This window comes from Aulonocara sp. 'chitande type north' Nkhata Bay, linkage group LG3 (assembly GCF_057382095.1).
Source record: "Aulonocara sp. 'chitande type north' Nkhata Bay isolate Kocher_YH1m ecotype deep benthic linkage group LG3, A_spYH_male_GT1.1, whole genome shotgun sequence".
Lineage (NCBI taxonomy): Eukaryota > Metazoa > Chordata > Actinopteri > Cichliformes > Cichlidae > Aulonocara > Aulonocara sp. 'chitande type north' Nkhata Bay.
Window position 1 is genome coordinate 32562474 of NC_141346.1, and position 16139 is coordinate 32578612.

The window sequence follows — 16139 nt, forward strand, 5'->3', positions numbered from 1 at the left end:
GAGATCTCATCTGATTTAAGAAAGCCAGAGATTTCATTCCCTTTACTACACTGTGGTTTGTCTCTTTGCATTTTCCTCAAAGTCTCTTTCACAACACAGGGCAACAGCATTTACACACAGGAGTCTCCACTCTTGACCGCCTCAGACTCTCATGTGCTGCTGTTATTCTTGTTCACAAGTCACCATTATGGGATTGTGCCATGGTAGCTGCTCCGTGGAGCTGTTTGAGCTGCAAACATTCAAACCCAGCATACGCCAGTACTTGGATCTCTATACGTTTACTTATTTTGCTGCCAAAATACATGCTGGCACTAAATACATTCCTGATGATCTGGTACAGCAATGCAAATAGAGATTGCTCGTAGAGCCAAAACTAAAACAAGGGTAGCTACTTTCAGTTATTACACAGTAATAACACACTGCCAAATACTCTGAACCAGCTGAGTGTCTAGATAGAAAATGCTCCTCGAGTTTTCTTCCTGTTAACTTTTTCCCTCAAACAATATTTGATGACTTTCCCTGTACCCTCAATGACGATGTTTGACACCTCAGTGCGTATAAATAAAGACGTGGTTTGGCGACTTTTACAGATTTTTCCCAGGGGGGGGTTGCATAATCACAAACCACCTTTACTAATATCTGATGCAAATCCAGTCATTTATTCTTTAGTCAGGCCTGAAATATGGCAGAAACCTTTAACCTCCTAGGACCTGGAGTCCACATATGTGGACGTCGCAATTTGGGCTGTCTAGACCAAAATACTAAATTTCGCTCTACAAGGGCCTGATATCCACTTAGAAGGACATTATACCGCCACTGTTCTATTGAAATTTAAAATGAATGTCCTCTCATGTGGATCTTACTTTTCTCAGAAACAAAAAGCAGGTAAAAAAAATAAAAATCTGGTAATGCTTTGTTTTTACATTCATCAGGTCCCAATCAGCCCAAATAGCAAAGAGAAATTAAAAATGCATGCCATGAAAGAGTTTGGGTCTTAGGAGGGTTCAGAGGAGAGCTTCTAGGGTCTTTCCTAGTAGGCTTTCAAAACATAAAGAGTGAAAAGGGAGTTCTTCCTTCTCACCATTCTCAAGTACTGCTCTGAAAATTTGGATTCTCTATTGTTCTGTGTTTTGGTTCTATGGTTACTACTTGTGTGTTATATAGTTTCTACATATACAGCATGAGTGGCTGGAAAGAAACAGAATTTCTACACGTGTGAGACTCATTCTGTTGTTGAAACAGCTGGATGTTATGTACATTTCACATGAGGAGAATCAGGTCAGGACGCGTGCTGCAGTAATCCTTTCTCACGTTTAGCACAAACAGCAGGAGGTAGTCCCACTTCAGACGCGTTCACGCCACTGGAAGGTGAGGCAGCCATCTGGATTAGCTAACAGTGCGCGCGCCACCCTGACTGCAGCTCGATTACTAATCTTACTTGTTTTTTGGAAAAACCTCTTGAAGTGATGAAATTAATCTTGTTAGATTTTTGTGGTACATAATCACAAAAAAATCATCCGTTAATAATTTAAATGTGTAGAAAAAAACAGGAAGAAAAGTTTTTAATCCTCTGAAAGGGGAAAAAAAGGATATACAACACTCGTAATAAAGTCTTTGACATGCAGCTGTTTTGTGGCAGTTGTTTTGAAGAAAAGCACAGAGTTGAAAACGTAGCCTTGGCTTTCTGGCCACATCTGAGGTCGAAGATGATGATAATTGGATTCAGACTTTACCAGCTGATGTTAGTGGCAACAGTGTCATACAGAGAGGAGATGAATGGTCTGAGCTCTCGGGTAGAGAAATAGATGTGCCACTAAATGCCTCTGTAAACTCGATGAACAGCAGCGCGGGCTCTGTTATATGCTCACCTTATGTGCCCTCTGTTCTCTAATTGCTCTTTTTCTTTTTGCCTGCAGATGAAGATAAAATGAGTCAGACGGGAATTAAATCGCCTATTAATCTTGCTCGCCTGTGGTCTAACCTTTTCCATTCTCATATCTGCCTCCAGGTGGAGTGACTCGAATGACAGTATCTCTGGTAGTCATCATGTTTGAGCTGACTGGCGGTCTGGAGTACATTGTTCCCCTCATGGCTGCAACCATGACCAGCAAATGGGTGGCAGATGCTTTCGGAAGAGAGGGAATTTACGAGGTGACGTGTCTGCAAACGTTAATGAAAAGTGTCTGTCCCCTCCAACCCTTTGCTGTACAATAAGAGCGAGTTTGCGCTCTTTTTGTCTTTATTAGGATTCATGTGTTTTATTGTTTAGGTTTTTTTCCCCCCTCCTTTTAAAAATGGAGACGTAATACCTGCATGTTCTTGATGTTTCGCAGGCTCACATCAGGCTGAATGGATACCCGTTCCTGGAGCCAAAAGAAGAGTTTGAACACAGCAGCCTGGCGGTGGACGTGATGAGGCCGAGGAGGATGGACCCCGCGCTGGCTGTGCTCACGCAGGAGGGCATGACTGTGGGGGAGGTGGAGGTACGACTGCACATATTACACCTATGTTTCTTGGGAAGAGATTTGGAATCCTAATAGAGATAATAGAAATAACATTCGTTTCTTGGTTTATGCGCAGTCATTGGTGGAGAGCACGCACTTTAGTGGCTTCCCTGTGGTTGTCTCTTCGGAGTCCCAAAGGCTTGTGGGATTTGTACTCAGGAGAGATCTGCTCATATCAATAGGTATGAATTATGCTCGTGTGTAAACAAAGATCTAGTCACAGGGTTGTTTTTTTTGTTTTTTGTTTTTTTTTTTTTGTATGCAAAGCAATTTGGTTTCCACAAATCCCACTTTGCTCCTTTCAGACAATGCCCGCAAACGTCAGGATGGCATCGTCAGTGCCTCCCAAGTGGTCTTCACTGAGCACACACCGTTGCTTCCTCCCGACGCACCGCCTCCCCTCCGGCTGAGGTGCATCATGGACCTGAGCCCCTTTACAGTTACTGATCACACCCCTATGGACATCACTGTGGATATTTTCAGAAAACTGGGGCTACGCCAGTGTCTGGTCACACATAATGGGTAAGAAGAAACACACACACACATGCATATACTTGATTTTGTAATTAATGTTTTTATATCAAGTATTTAGTGTCCAAAGGGCAAACCTGCGCTGGATTTAGTCTCCAAAATGACTTATTGTATGAGCAGAGCCCTCTAGTTTCAAGCAATATTAACAAAGATACACAAAATGACCACACTCCCACTCCCGTAGACATTAAACTGAGATATGTTGAGGAAATTGCGCTTGTGGAGGAATGAAAGGAGTGACAGATGAATGTGTAGGAGAGCTCGGGGTCATTCCTCTGTCAGGTCATGCATCAAGGTGAGCGCAGGAGTCAGGGAGGGGGAGACAGAAGGTTAATGGAGTGTGTGGCAGTGAGGAACAACAGTGGAAATTCTCAAGGTGTTTTTCTGCCTTAAACTCTGAACTGTCACTGACTTCATACCATGAACTTCAGTGAGGACTTTGTGTTTTGTACATCTGCTGATATAATGGCTTTTGGGGCTTTGGTATGCACGTCTCCGTAATGGAAAACATGTCATGGATAGAGCTACAAAGCCTACGTGGTATTTGATATTTGCAAAAGCAACACACAGGGAAGCGGAGGAATTATGATGATGGCACGCTATCAATTTGGACGCATTGAAGATTTTCTTTTGTAGCTCGTGACACTTTTTAAAATCTGCGTCTTCAAAGTAGTCCCGCAGTGATCAAGGCTTTTGTAGTATGATTGGGAAACTTAGCAGATGATGTGTATATATATTTTTTAACTTTCTAACATGTTTCCTCTTTCACCAATAAACCTTTCATGCACAGAGTATGCAGTAAGAACCAACACAGGGGAAACCGTAACCACCGTTCTGCCATTTAAAAAAAAAAATAAAATGTTTATACGAAAAATAACAAAAACTAAAACCATCGACAAAATGTGAAGAAATAAGTGACTTCATGTCCAAGACAACTGAGTATCGTACCAAAGAGATATCAGCTGCACTAGGGCTAGGCTGTACTTTCACGTAGTACCAAATTGTACTACAACAAGGTGCATCAGTTCAAGATAACCTTTATTTAACTACGTAAGTCGTTACGAACATGTTCTTAAAAGTAAATCCCAGAGAACAACATGCATCCAAAAAATTCCTACAAAATCTGTTTGTGCACATGCTGCATCGTGGTGGTGAAAGCCAGTGACTTGGTCACCAGAGTGAAAATGGGACGGCGACGTCTTCGTGACTAAGAAAAAACGGAGCCGCAGCTGGAATAACTCTGATAAATTGGCCAAGTTTTGCATGTTAACAGAGGGATTTATAAATGCAGAGAGATTGGTTGCAACACTTGGTCTACACTGATGAGCGCAATTTGTCTGCAAGTTGACTCAACTGGTTGCCAGCTGGTTGTATGCTGGTCATGTAAGAGAAGGTTGCTGAGTTGTCTGTCATTTCGGAGTAAATCACCGTCCTCCAACAACTTCGTCTATGTTTAGGATGAATTGCTGTTTCAGGTCTGTGAGGTTTTGGCTGGATTTATGCAAGTACTTAGTATGATTTTCTGGGTATCTAGACAGCAACAGATTTGGGATTTTCACCGATTTGTCACAGTTAAGAGCCGCATTATCACAAACAGATTATAGCTTGAATCCATTTAAGTGCAAACTGATAAGAAACTCGCAGCAGACTGACTCGGTCTTATTGGGATTGCATCGTCTTATTGTCACTTTGAAGATGGCAACTTACTGTGAGCGGCCCCGGACTTGGTTCCTGTCTTTGAAGCGACCATTTCATCGCAAGTTCATTGCACATGGTTGCAATATATTCAACCACTGTTTTCCCTAGTGTGACTGCAGAATTAGAGATGCGATGAAGGATTTTATTAACTGCCCTCTGAACTCTCCCAGACTTTGCAATTACTCACAGGCAGTTGCAATTCCAACACGACCGCATCAGCAGCTTGGATTAGCTCCGTGCATTTCAGATCTGCATTCGCTTTAATATTTGATGAGCGCTATAATCTAACCACAAACAAAACAACCAGCGCCTGTAATCCTGAGTAAGTGATGTCTTTTTCTTCTCTTTTAGTTAGTTTTGTTCAGATGCATCATTAAAATGTTTTAAAGAGCTTAAATCAAACTTGGCCTCAGCTGTAGAAAACCTGGCATCAGTTCGGCCGCTACGAAGTCGACGCAGAAATTGGACTAAAGCTGCTGTTTGGTCATTCATTTGAAATGTGAGCTCTCAGGGATATTTAGCAAAAACTTTACTCTGTTCTAAAATCATCACTATCAACCACACCTCCTCCAGCCCCACTGAGGCCAACTTAGCTGAACAACACACTGTTCTTTTGTCTGTCGGGCCTTACATCTGTCTTCATAATGGAAAACTATAGTGTTGGTCTGCAGAATTACATTCAGCAACAGAAGAACAATAAACTTAATCAGAGTTGGGTTCATTTTTCTTCTTTCGGTCCGTCTCTCGTGCGCGCACGGTTGTTTAGATCGAGGTCTGACATGTTCAAACATGGGATTTTAGGAGTGGGACTGTGTATATTATGAATTTACAGTACATGCGGTGTATATAACAAAGGCGGTTAAACAAACACGTAATCATGCAGCTTGTGGTTTCTCACTTTGTCCTCTTGGCACACTGTATCAAGTTTTCTACAGTAACGCTCCTTTTGTGGAAGACCGAGTGTTTAGCCTTGGCCTGAGCTGCCATCAAGGCACAGAGCCACCTAATGTTGCAAAGAGCGAATCAAAAAGCGGCGTAGAAAAAGAATGAAGATATGAAATGTGAGAGGGAAGGAAAATAAATGTAAGAATATGAAAGAAATGTGGGTTTGCCAGGGGAAGAATTATGCCAAGTTTATCAGTTTGGATCACTGAAGCAGAGAAGGCTGGCTCAGCCCAACTAATTCAGGCAACGTATTCACTGTATTTGCTCAAATTAAATTCTGAGGGTGAGGATCTCATGCAGCTCAGAGGTTAAGATGCAGCGAGCTACAATGTTCCTGTTATTTCTCTGCCGTATTCGCGTTTTGTTTTTTTTTAATATAAAGGCTTAAAATGATCCAAAGTGTTACCTATAAATCAGTAAAAACATGGAGACAAACGTAAATTCTTTCCCTTAAAATCATCAGCAAAGTGACCTTTGAGCTACTTTAAAAAAAATGTTTTTTTCGCTACCTGGGGGACAATAAAATTTGATGTTACAACTTAGCACGAGCTGAAATACAGTCGAGTTGGCAAATGAGGTTAAAGAGGACTTCTCAGAATTTGTCATTGCAACCCCCGTGAGTTAGCTGATGTGCAAGAGGCTGTTTGAAGCAAGTCTTTTTAGACCTCGTGATCTAGTATTTATTGTAAATAAGCGCTCAAGGTACTTTTTACTTTAGTGTGGATCAAGTCACATCTGTAATGACTTTAAAAAACAAGAACTGGGTGCTCAAATTTGAATGTATTTTGTATTTTCTCTAATCCACACGGGGTCAAAAGTATATATAGTTGATGCCCTTTAGCAAGTTGCACCTCCACCAGGTGCTTTTGTTATCTGTCAACAAGCTTCCACAATAATTCTGACTGGATATGTGACCAATCTTCTTGGTAGAGTTGGTATAATGTTCATTTAAATTGGTTTCCTGCCACGGTCTCAGCTATTAAATGCACTTTCAATATCGATGTGGACAGGGATTAGGAAAGGCCATTCCAGAAGTATAATGTTCACCTGTTTTGATATGTGTTTGGGATCATTTACTGTTAGAACAACCATGTCCAACATCTAGCTGTTGCTTTGAGGTGAAGTTGAAGAATTTGGCAGTATTCCTCCCCCATTATTATTCCAGCCACTTCGTGCTATTGCTGCTGCCATTAAACAGCCCAGAACATGATGCTACCACCACCATGCTTGACAGGTGGTGCACTGTTTTTAGGTTTGAAAGCCTCACCTTTACTCCTCCAAACATACCTCTCGTCTTTGTGGCAAAATACCTCAATCTTTGTCTCTAATTTCATGTCAAATTTCCAGTACATGGCAGGCTGGAGCTTTGGTGGTTCCTGGGTTGTTTCAAAATATTTAACCTATTTTCTGTCATCTGAGGGTAAGGTAACAGTTTGACGGGGTCTGGAACAAGACCCAACGTTTTTTAAAGTCATTAAAGGTGTATGCTGTACATTCAGTCCACCCTGGAAAAATAAAAGTTCAAAGAAATAATTCAAAGCCCTAAATTACCACGGCATTCATGCCCATGATGAATAGGTTTAAATTTGGTGACATCTTACTTACCTTGTACCCTAGATTGTCAAACAGCTGAAAATGTCTCAAAAGATGGGTCATTTCTAAGATGGATAATGTCACTGTAACTTCACCCACTGGTTTGTGGCACCTGAAGCTGAACTGTTTTGGGGGGGTCAACAGCACCGACAGCATCTAAACCTTTGTATAGTGGGTCTGTGTTACTCTGCAAGTTCACCAGCATGCAGTAGATGGCAGTGCATTTGTAAATACATACTTTCTTGGAATTGGAGTTGTGTTTACATTTAAATGAAGTTACACACTAGGTTATGGTGTGTGCTTTCAAGGGATTTTAAGCAGCATGGGAGGAAAAATAAACCTCAGGTTTCACAACACAGCCCGAGACACAATTTCTTTTGCACTATTTTTGGATGCTTATTCACCTCTTACTCACATAGCATCCATTTGATTCTTCGCATGTACTTTCTGTATAACTAACCACACAAAAACTTTGTTTTGGGTTTGATCCGAACACATCGTTATACTTGTAGTGTCACTGTTTGTCAGTGTGTATAACCAATTTATCCTTCCTGTGTAAAACCCCCTTCTTTACTGTTTCTTCCTGCTGCCACTTGAGTCTGACGTGTGGAGCAATAATTCAAACCAAGTTTGAGAGCAGAAGAGATGAAAATCAGCAACTGTCAACAAAAACCCCTCAGGCATGTAGCTGCTGCTCTTCAGCACAACAGCTTATTATAAAAGATCGGTTTAAGATTGACTCGCCGCCTGTGGGTAACTTTGTCAAGCATAGACTCCTGAAGGACACATTGGCCTCAGATGGGCCCAAAGTAGAATTTCTTTCTTTTCTGGGTTGGGCTAAACAGGGACTTAGAGGAACATGAGGGAACTAGAGGTACATAAAAGGGGTGAGAAGGAGAAAGGACTGAAACTGGTTAAAGAAAGCTATAGTCTGCTCTGCTTGGTTGGGCAGGATGAGGTTTTAAATGAAATGAATCACTCATTGTCTGGGAACAAAAAAGGTTTGCACACAGAAAACAGACCTTGAGGCTGTATGAAGTGCAAACTCTGGTGTCTGCGGTCCTACGAGATGTTAATTTTATCGCTCTCACCTGCAACAAAGGGATTTTCCCAGGCTATGTTTAGTTCAAGGTTGCCTAGTTAGGTGGAAGTCATTTTTGGTTGACTCTGTATTTGATGTGTTGAAATTTAAAAAAACAAAAAACAAAACCTCGATCTGCTTTTGTTTTTCATGTGTCAGCTTAAGTTTATTTTGCAAAACAAGCCAAAACAACAACATCCTCACTGCCACAATGTTTTCGTTAGACTTGGTTTTGCCTTGTTTTCATTTTTTTTTTTTTTGTGCTCAGATTTCTTTGATCTTGTTCTCATTTGTCAAATTCACATCTTCACGCGAGCATTTATGAATGAAAGACAGTCCTGTCACATGTGTTTCTCTGAACAGATGATTAAAGCAGCAGCGCTGGGATGTTTGTGTGGGTGGAAGAAAGATGTAAAAGCTGCTTGTGTTGGGCTTTTTTGTTTTGGTCAGAGGATGAAGTTGTTTACATTAAAGTGGACCTGTTAAGCTTTTCAATATTATCTGTTTGTTAAATATTTATATTTCATCTAAAAAATATAATATGATATAATTCACATACAGCTGCAGTTGTGAATGTTAATGATGAGGTCAGTGTATTTAGAAATAATCCCTGGGAGCTAGAAGATCAGGCTTCAAGCCCCTTTAAACACAACGTCTCCATCAAATGTTTTTCTATTTTTACCTCTGCATGATGTTGGTATAGTGATCTCACAGAAGCCCCACCCACCTGCTCTGGAATACTTCTGTTTGCTAGGGACAGCCAATCAGACGAAAGGTGGCTTAAAGGGCGAAGAGCTAAAACAGCCTCTTTCAGTAAGGGTAAGCTGAGGTTGTGCACCAAAGCTTAGGCTTTATTTGAACTGAGAATCTTACAATGCTGCTGTAGTAGGGACTCAGGATAAAAATCTGAATGTAATGATGAATATTGTTATGCTTTAGTCCAAAAAACAGTAATTCAGGGTTCTTGTAGACGTCTGAATTTTGAGACTGCACGGACTACAACTAAACTAAACAACTACTTGGCTGTCAGATCTCCAGCTCTGCATGTCTTTTCCATAACACAGTAAAATGTAGGCTTAAAGCATCAAGGATATTACAGATAAACAAAAAAATATAATATATTGTAAACAGTGATTTCGGTGCTTATTGGGGTGTGGGTCATAGGGGCGCCAGTTAAAGCAGAGATTTCCAGATTGTCCTGGAGGGGTGCATAAGCTATCCCTTAGTCAGTTGAGGGATCTTCTCCAGCATGTCCAGGCCCTGCTGAGGTGTAGGACGCATCCCAGTCAGATGCCCAAACCACCTCATCTGCATCCCTCTACCAGCTGTACTTGAATTCCTGCCAAATGACTGAGCTTCTCACTGCAGACACCTTCCCAAGGACGATGACTTCTGCCGCTTGTATCCACAACCTCATTAAGAATACTGGGGAGGTTGTCAGATGTTGTCTTTATGGGGGAAAGGGTTTAAGCTTCAGGGCTCCATACAGACCACTAACATGTGTCAAAATAGCGACTCTTTAATCTGATTTTCATGCTGGGGGAGGCGACGAAGCCACATCTAAGGAGTCGGGCGAGCTGTGAGTGGAGATTCTCATAGTGTGGCCCCAAGAAATCTAGTTTTCATCGAGCCATTTGCAGCCAGTTCAGCCCATTTCTCTGACTCCTCAGGGCGTTGCTACCTCACGTCATCACAGATCACAGCGTGCATACAAAAACAGCAATTTCCTGCAACGGTTTTAATTGAGCGAGCGTCGTGAGCTGATGGTGGTTCGCTCCTTTCAGATGCAGATGGTGACTGGCATGTGAGGACATCTCAACGTTTAATTTGTAAGAAGAGGAATGGCTTATGCCATCTGTTGAAAATCATCTGTCGCTAATATGCAGCAGATTAAATGTCCTCGGAGCGTTGCGCAATTAATCGCCGGATGTCGTGGACGGCTTCCATTTCTCTGACCCCCCCCCCCCCCCCCCCCCCCCCAACCCACCACCAGCACCACTGGAAATTAGATTTGTGTTAGCAGAGTCGTGTTGTTGATCAGTCACTTGTTTGCTCTGTGTTTTCATGTTGCTGTGCTCTGCCAGTTGCCCTGGCTCCGTTTAATAAAACTGAATCAACTGTGCCGAGATAGAGGGCCAGGCCTAAGCGAAGGTTTCTGCTTTCTGTCACTCTCTCTGGTTTTCCATGACGAGGTGATCAAAGAATGACTTGAAGTCATCCACTTTTGTTCTGCTTTTCTGTCTCTGTTTTCAGGAGGCTGCTGGGAATCATCACCAAAAAGGACATACTTAAACACATGGCGCAGATGGCCAACAGGGACCCGGACTCCATCCTCTTCAACTGATCTTCTCCGTCCTTCCTCTTCATCCTCGCCCACCAAATCGCCCCTCTGTAGAGTGGGGTGAAGGGGGGGGGGGGGGGTACACCAGCTTGTAGACTTACATGAAATGCACCTTTACCTCTTTGGCGAGAGAGAGCCAAGGAAGCTTGAGCTTCATTTGCACAGCTGACCAGAGAACAATGGAATTTATTTTCTGTGTAACTTGAAGGCAACTTTGGCTCTTCGAATGACGACACACACCACTGAAAAAATTTCAAGAAAACAACAAGCTGTCAGAAACAGTGACTCGTCCTTTTACTGACAGTGCTGGACCCGATATCATGAGGGAAGTAGGACAGAAGTAAGTCGATGGAATATTTCACATCTGCACCTTCCAACATTTTCTGTTCTCATTTCCTTCCTCATTTTCAAACCAGTGAGGAAACCTTCAGAGAACCCCAAAGGCCACTTCTCTCTCCTCTGTTTGCCATCTCGATTCTCACACCTGGGAGGAAGGGGGGGGGGGAGGCAGGAACAGCTAATCCTCTGTTATAGGTGCTGACAAGAGGAGACTGGGTGGAGGAGGAGAAAATGAAGACATTGGGGAAGATGAAGAGCTGTTTTGGGAGCTCCGTGCCTGCCTCCGGGCCATCACAGCGAGCCCAGACAGAGCACTTTGAGCTGGGCTGATGGATGTGCAGACACCTCCCTCCCTCTGTGAGGTTTCCTGTAGCCGTGAGGGTGAAGGATCCAGGAGTGTGAGAACAGGATTGACTACACACACACACACACACACACACACACACACACACACACACACACAAACACACACACACACACACACACACACACACACACACACACACACACACACAAAAGCAAGCGTACACTCCACAAAGACTTTCACGTCAGCCTGGGAACCCACTAGAAACATCTTTTCTTTTTCTTTTCTTTTTCGTCGTATGTTTGAGTTTTGTGATACAGCTCCAGCCTGGGAACTATGCAGCGCTGTCCTGCCATGCAGACAGTTTTGTTATGTTAACAGCGTATATAGTCATCGGAAACCATGTCATTCCTTATAGAAGGTGAAGAGCATTTCCAGGCTGTTGTGGAAGGGTTAAAAGAAAATCATGATGTGAATTAATTTATGTAAATGTAAAATTGTTCACTCTACTAAATTATTCCCCTGATTAAAGTTGTGTTTTGTCTTCTTTGTTTTAGCTCCTCATCACTTCGACTGATGTCTTGTTTGCATTTCGTACTCACCTGATCTTTATTTCATTTATTTATATATTTTTTTAAGCTCCGATTCGAGCAAATCTCTCACTGAAACGTGTTTTTGTTTTCGTCGGTGATCAGAACACGAATTTTAGTTCTCTGAATTTACTTTTTTTTTTCTCAGTTTTGGCTTTTTAGGAAAACTGAAACTGATCCAGTGGAAAATGTCAGCTGCAGCTAATCAAAGAATCTTGATCAAAAATGAGAAACAGCTGCTGCTCTGGTCCTCTGAAATATAAGATTTTTTTTTTCTTCTGTCAGGTAATAGTGAGGTGAATCTTTGTTCTATTCAAAGACGTCATGTAGGCGCAATTCTTCCGATGACTAACCACGCAAACAATTTTCAAATGAACGGAAAATGATAATTGTTCAAATTTTAGTTTAATCAGGTTTGAAGCTGAATTTAGGCATTAACGGTGATGTCAAAGTATATTACTCCGTAAATGAATCTGTATGCCATTAAACCCACCTCAACATTTTAAAATAAAATGTTCTCACAGGACTAAATGCATCGCATGGCCCTCTCTTCTTTATTTTAGGGTTTTGTTTTGGGTTTGTTTATCAGCATTTTAACCAGGTCTGGACTTGGACATGACCATTGCAGCACCTTGATCCTTTCCTTTTTCAGCCATTCTGTTGTAGATTTGCTGCTGTGACTGGGATCATCGTCCTGTCGGATGACCTGATTTCAACCAAGCTTCAGCTGTCAGACAGGCGGTCTCACATTTGACAGGTTCTGCGAAATGAGGCCAAATCACCAGCCCTCCACCAGCGTGCCTGGCGGCTGATGTGCTGTGTTTCGTTTTTGCCAAACCTGTTGCCGTTCATTACGGTTAAACGTCTCCACTCCACAAACGTCTCATCTGGCCAAATCACATTGTTCCAGAAGTGTTGTGGTTTATTCAGATTTATTATTTCTCCTGCCAACCTTTCCAAACAAGTCGTATTTGTTCAGGCATTTTCTAATTTGACAATCATGAACTAACTGAGGCCTGTGGAGTCTGGCTCTTTGTTCTTTTACATTTTCTCAGAGCATTTCACAGTGAAGGATCTCAGGAGTGAGTTTGCTGAATGTTCACTCCTAAGAAGATCGCTGCTTTGTGTTAACACATGGCTGAATGCCCCTTATTGCTGATCAGTTAATCGAGTATATTTGATTAGCAGGCTGGCTGCTACGTACCAGTCATAGTACGGATTTCCCCCAACCCAGTTTATTTCTCCAAACTTATTCTTTTTTATTTTGCTTAGCACAAAATTATAGAAAGGAAACAACGGCTAACAGAAACCATTTTATGAGCTAACTGGTGTTTATTTCAAGTGTCTCATGGCATATTACATTAATTACAGGTTCATTCATTTCTTTCTTTGTTTTGAATTTTTGGCAGCTTTGGTCCTCCATACGAGTCTGAATGGAGAGGGGGAAGCAGCTCATATTATCTCAGACGTTATATCACCATCCAGAGAATAATATTATTCTGGGCTATTTTTAACTCTTCAGAAATTCAGCAGGTCAGTTTGAACTTCATGTGCTACCCTGTAAATGTTGGCGGCCCGGGACTCGTAAAGTTTCACCTCCTCTCTGAGCGCTTTGTTTAGATGGTGAATTGATTTTCTTTTTTCTCACAGGCTGCTCTCTGCAGCCAGTAAAAACATAAAGTAATGGTGAAAGTTTAGAGAAACCATCATGTGTCCTGGGAACAAGCACCTGCTAGAAATCCTGTACGTTATGTTGACTTAATGGGACTTTAAAATGGAACGAACCCTGTGAGCTAGCGATGTTTATTGAGCCTTCAGAAATACAAAGACAGAGATGCATAAAAATGTAATGTTAAAAAAAAAAAACACACTGGGTGAACATCTTAGAATTCATTTGGGATTTTTTCCAGTCCACACAGGATCGTACAAATGTACATGCATATAGATACAGGTTCTAAAGTGTGTGTTTAACTATGACAATGCCTATTAAAATTCAGTTGTATTTATATAGAGCCAAATCTTAGCAATGGTCACTTCAATGAACTTAACATACAACTGACAGTTCTTTGTCAGCATGAAAGGGGTTTGTTTGACAGCAGTCACTGACCAACATTCAGAACAGTGGAAAAGTCCAAGGAACTCGGGACGATCTAAGCTGGAGAAAGGTAGATTTACATAAAATAGGAAGATCTCCGGAGACACCCTCAAGGCTGGAACGCCAGCATCGCTGTCCACAGAGAATCGGCACCTTCCAGCTTGACTGAAATTTGCAGCTGCCCACATGGAGAAGCCAAATGCTTTCTGGAGAAACGTTTTCTCAGTCCAGACAAAGATGCAGTCTTTTGATGCTGTGTGGATCATAGAAAATCCAAAAAAACTTCAAGCTTTTGCACCCAATTCTTGTTTGTTAAAGGCAATGAAAAAGAACAGTTCAAATCAATCTTTAAATGCCCAAAATTACCATGATTTTCATGCCCGTGATGAATGTACAGCTGTAACCTACAGAATGCTTCTCCTGCTCTCACCTGCATCCACCAGAAGGATCTGGGAGGATGATTTACTCATCACTGTCCAGTTTTATGAGCAGCATAACTGCAGGGAGTGGTGAGCTCTGAGATCCCTTTATCACTCCGTGTATATCAGAGTCTGCAGCTCATCGAATCGCTCTCAGCACATTTATATAAGTGTTTAAAACTAGTTAAATGAATGCTTTTGTTATATACAGGGATGAGATGAGTGTCTCATTACCACTGTATTTTGGTTGGCCCACTGCTGCAGCAGTTTTATTGATTGTGATTGACCATTTCCTTTTAAACATCATTACCCTAAACAAGATCATCGCCATGATGATGATGATGATGGTGATTTAAACTCTAAAATCAGCCTGATTGAAACATAAAAGCACCAGCGTTCATCTACGTCACGTCCCACCTGACTCTGGCGTGGTACATCCCCTGCCAGTATTTGGACGGATCTGTATCGATGCATCTGTTTCCAATTGAGCTGTAAGAGAAACTTGCTGCTTGCTTGCTTTTTGATTTCTTTTTATGAGCTGGTGCCAGAGAGACGGCAGGTTCGAAGCTCCTACCATTTCAGTTAATTTAACATGCTGGTCACTGATAATGAGCTTCGATTTGCCTGCAAAATAGTGCAGAATAGACACATACAGGGGATCACACCAGAGAAACGGGCATTTAATGACCAGAAAATGAACTGTAGATTTTAATTCTAAGCACGGAGACCTCGTTACTGATTATTTCATGGCTTAGATGCAAAAAGTGACTCATTTTGGACAATACACGAGTCCCTTAGAGTAATTATGCATTACCTTTCTAAAGGATTTTGGCTAATACATGGTTGTAGCTTGGTTTACCTCTGCATATATAAGCTGGTGTGGATGATTGATGTTGGAGGCATATATAGTGTTGGATAGTAACTGAGTAGGAAAGCCGCATTAATTTAAATCAATATTTATTCATTTGAGCCACATTTCACATCACGTGGAAGCACTTTCAACTTCTCCTGTCTTATAAATGATGTGAAGTGGGTAGGGAGAGGTCTATGGTGTCGGCACAAGACCCAAAATATGATAACTTCAGGAGACTGGCTGGTTATTGATCGGCGGACAGAAAAGCTTGTGCAACAGGCTAGACAATGGTTTAAGATAAATTGATCGTTTTTACTGTACTATTAACAAAGTGCCTGACTTTTTTTAAGAATACTCCATCCTGGCTGTGCTTTCTTTGGTCACAAATAGAAACTGACTGACATACATCTCACTCAGTCATAACTGTGGAGGACCAAAACTGCCAACGATTTGATGAGGTCCCAGTAGGCAAAAGAGCGAATTACTGCGGCCGTGTGCAATGAACATGCGATCATGTTTTCTTTGACATCACAAGCGCTGAAGCTTGAGACCAGGTCTGCAACACCTTCATTCGTATTGTCTTCAAAGTGACTTTGGTGCTAAAATGACAATAAGATGGATTCAGTCTGCCATCAATTTAGAACTAAATCAAGTTTTGATACTATGGTGATAAACAGCAATAAATCACTGAAAATACCACATCTGTTGAAACTCTATTGACATGCACATTTTAAACATCTAAGCATTTTTACTTTAAATGGAAATGTGCATTAACTATTTACAATCAGTCCAGACACAACCTCATAGATTTGAAAGAGAAATGTAGAAATTTCTCCTGAAAATACT

The 16139-nt window shown here is 41.6% G+C and overlaps 1 protein-coding gene across 4 annotated transcripts in view; it reads left to right on the forward strand.

Moving 5' to 3' along the window:
• Positions 1 to 11888, forward strand: part of clcn5b (Cl-/H+ antiporter 5b) — a 43622-nt gene extending 31734 nt beyond the window's left edge. For all 4 annotated transcript variants that reach the window (XM_086276930.1, XM_086276921.1, XM_086276940.1 and 1 more), the window contains 5 exons: positions 2009 to 2151; positions 2334 to 2483; positions 2581 to 2686; positions 2810 to 3026; positions 10606 to 11888. In XM_086276930.1, the coding sequence (XP_086133056.1) occupies positions 2009 to 2151; positions 2334 to 2483; positions 2581 to 2686; positions 2810 to 3026; positions 10606 to 10696 (707 nt within the window). In that variant the 3' untranslated portion in view covers positions 10697 to 11888. The remainder of the gene's footprint in view (positions 1 to 2008; positions 2152 to 2333; positions 2484 to 2580; positions 2687 to 2809; positions 3027 to 10605) is intronic.
• Positions 11889 to 16139: the final 4251 nt, after the last annotated feature.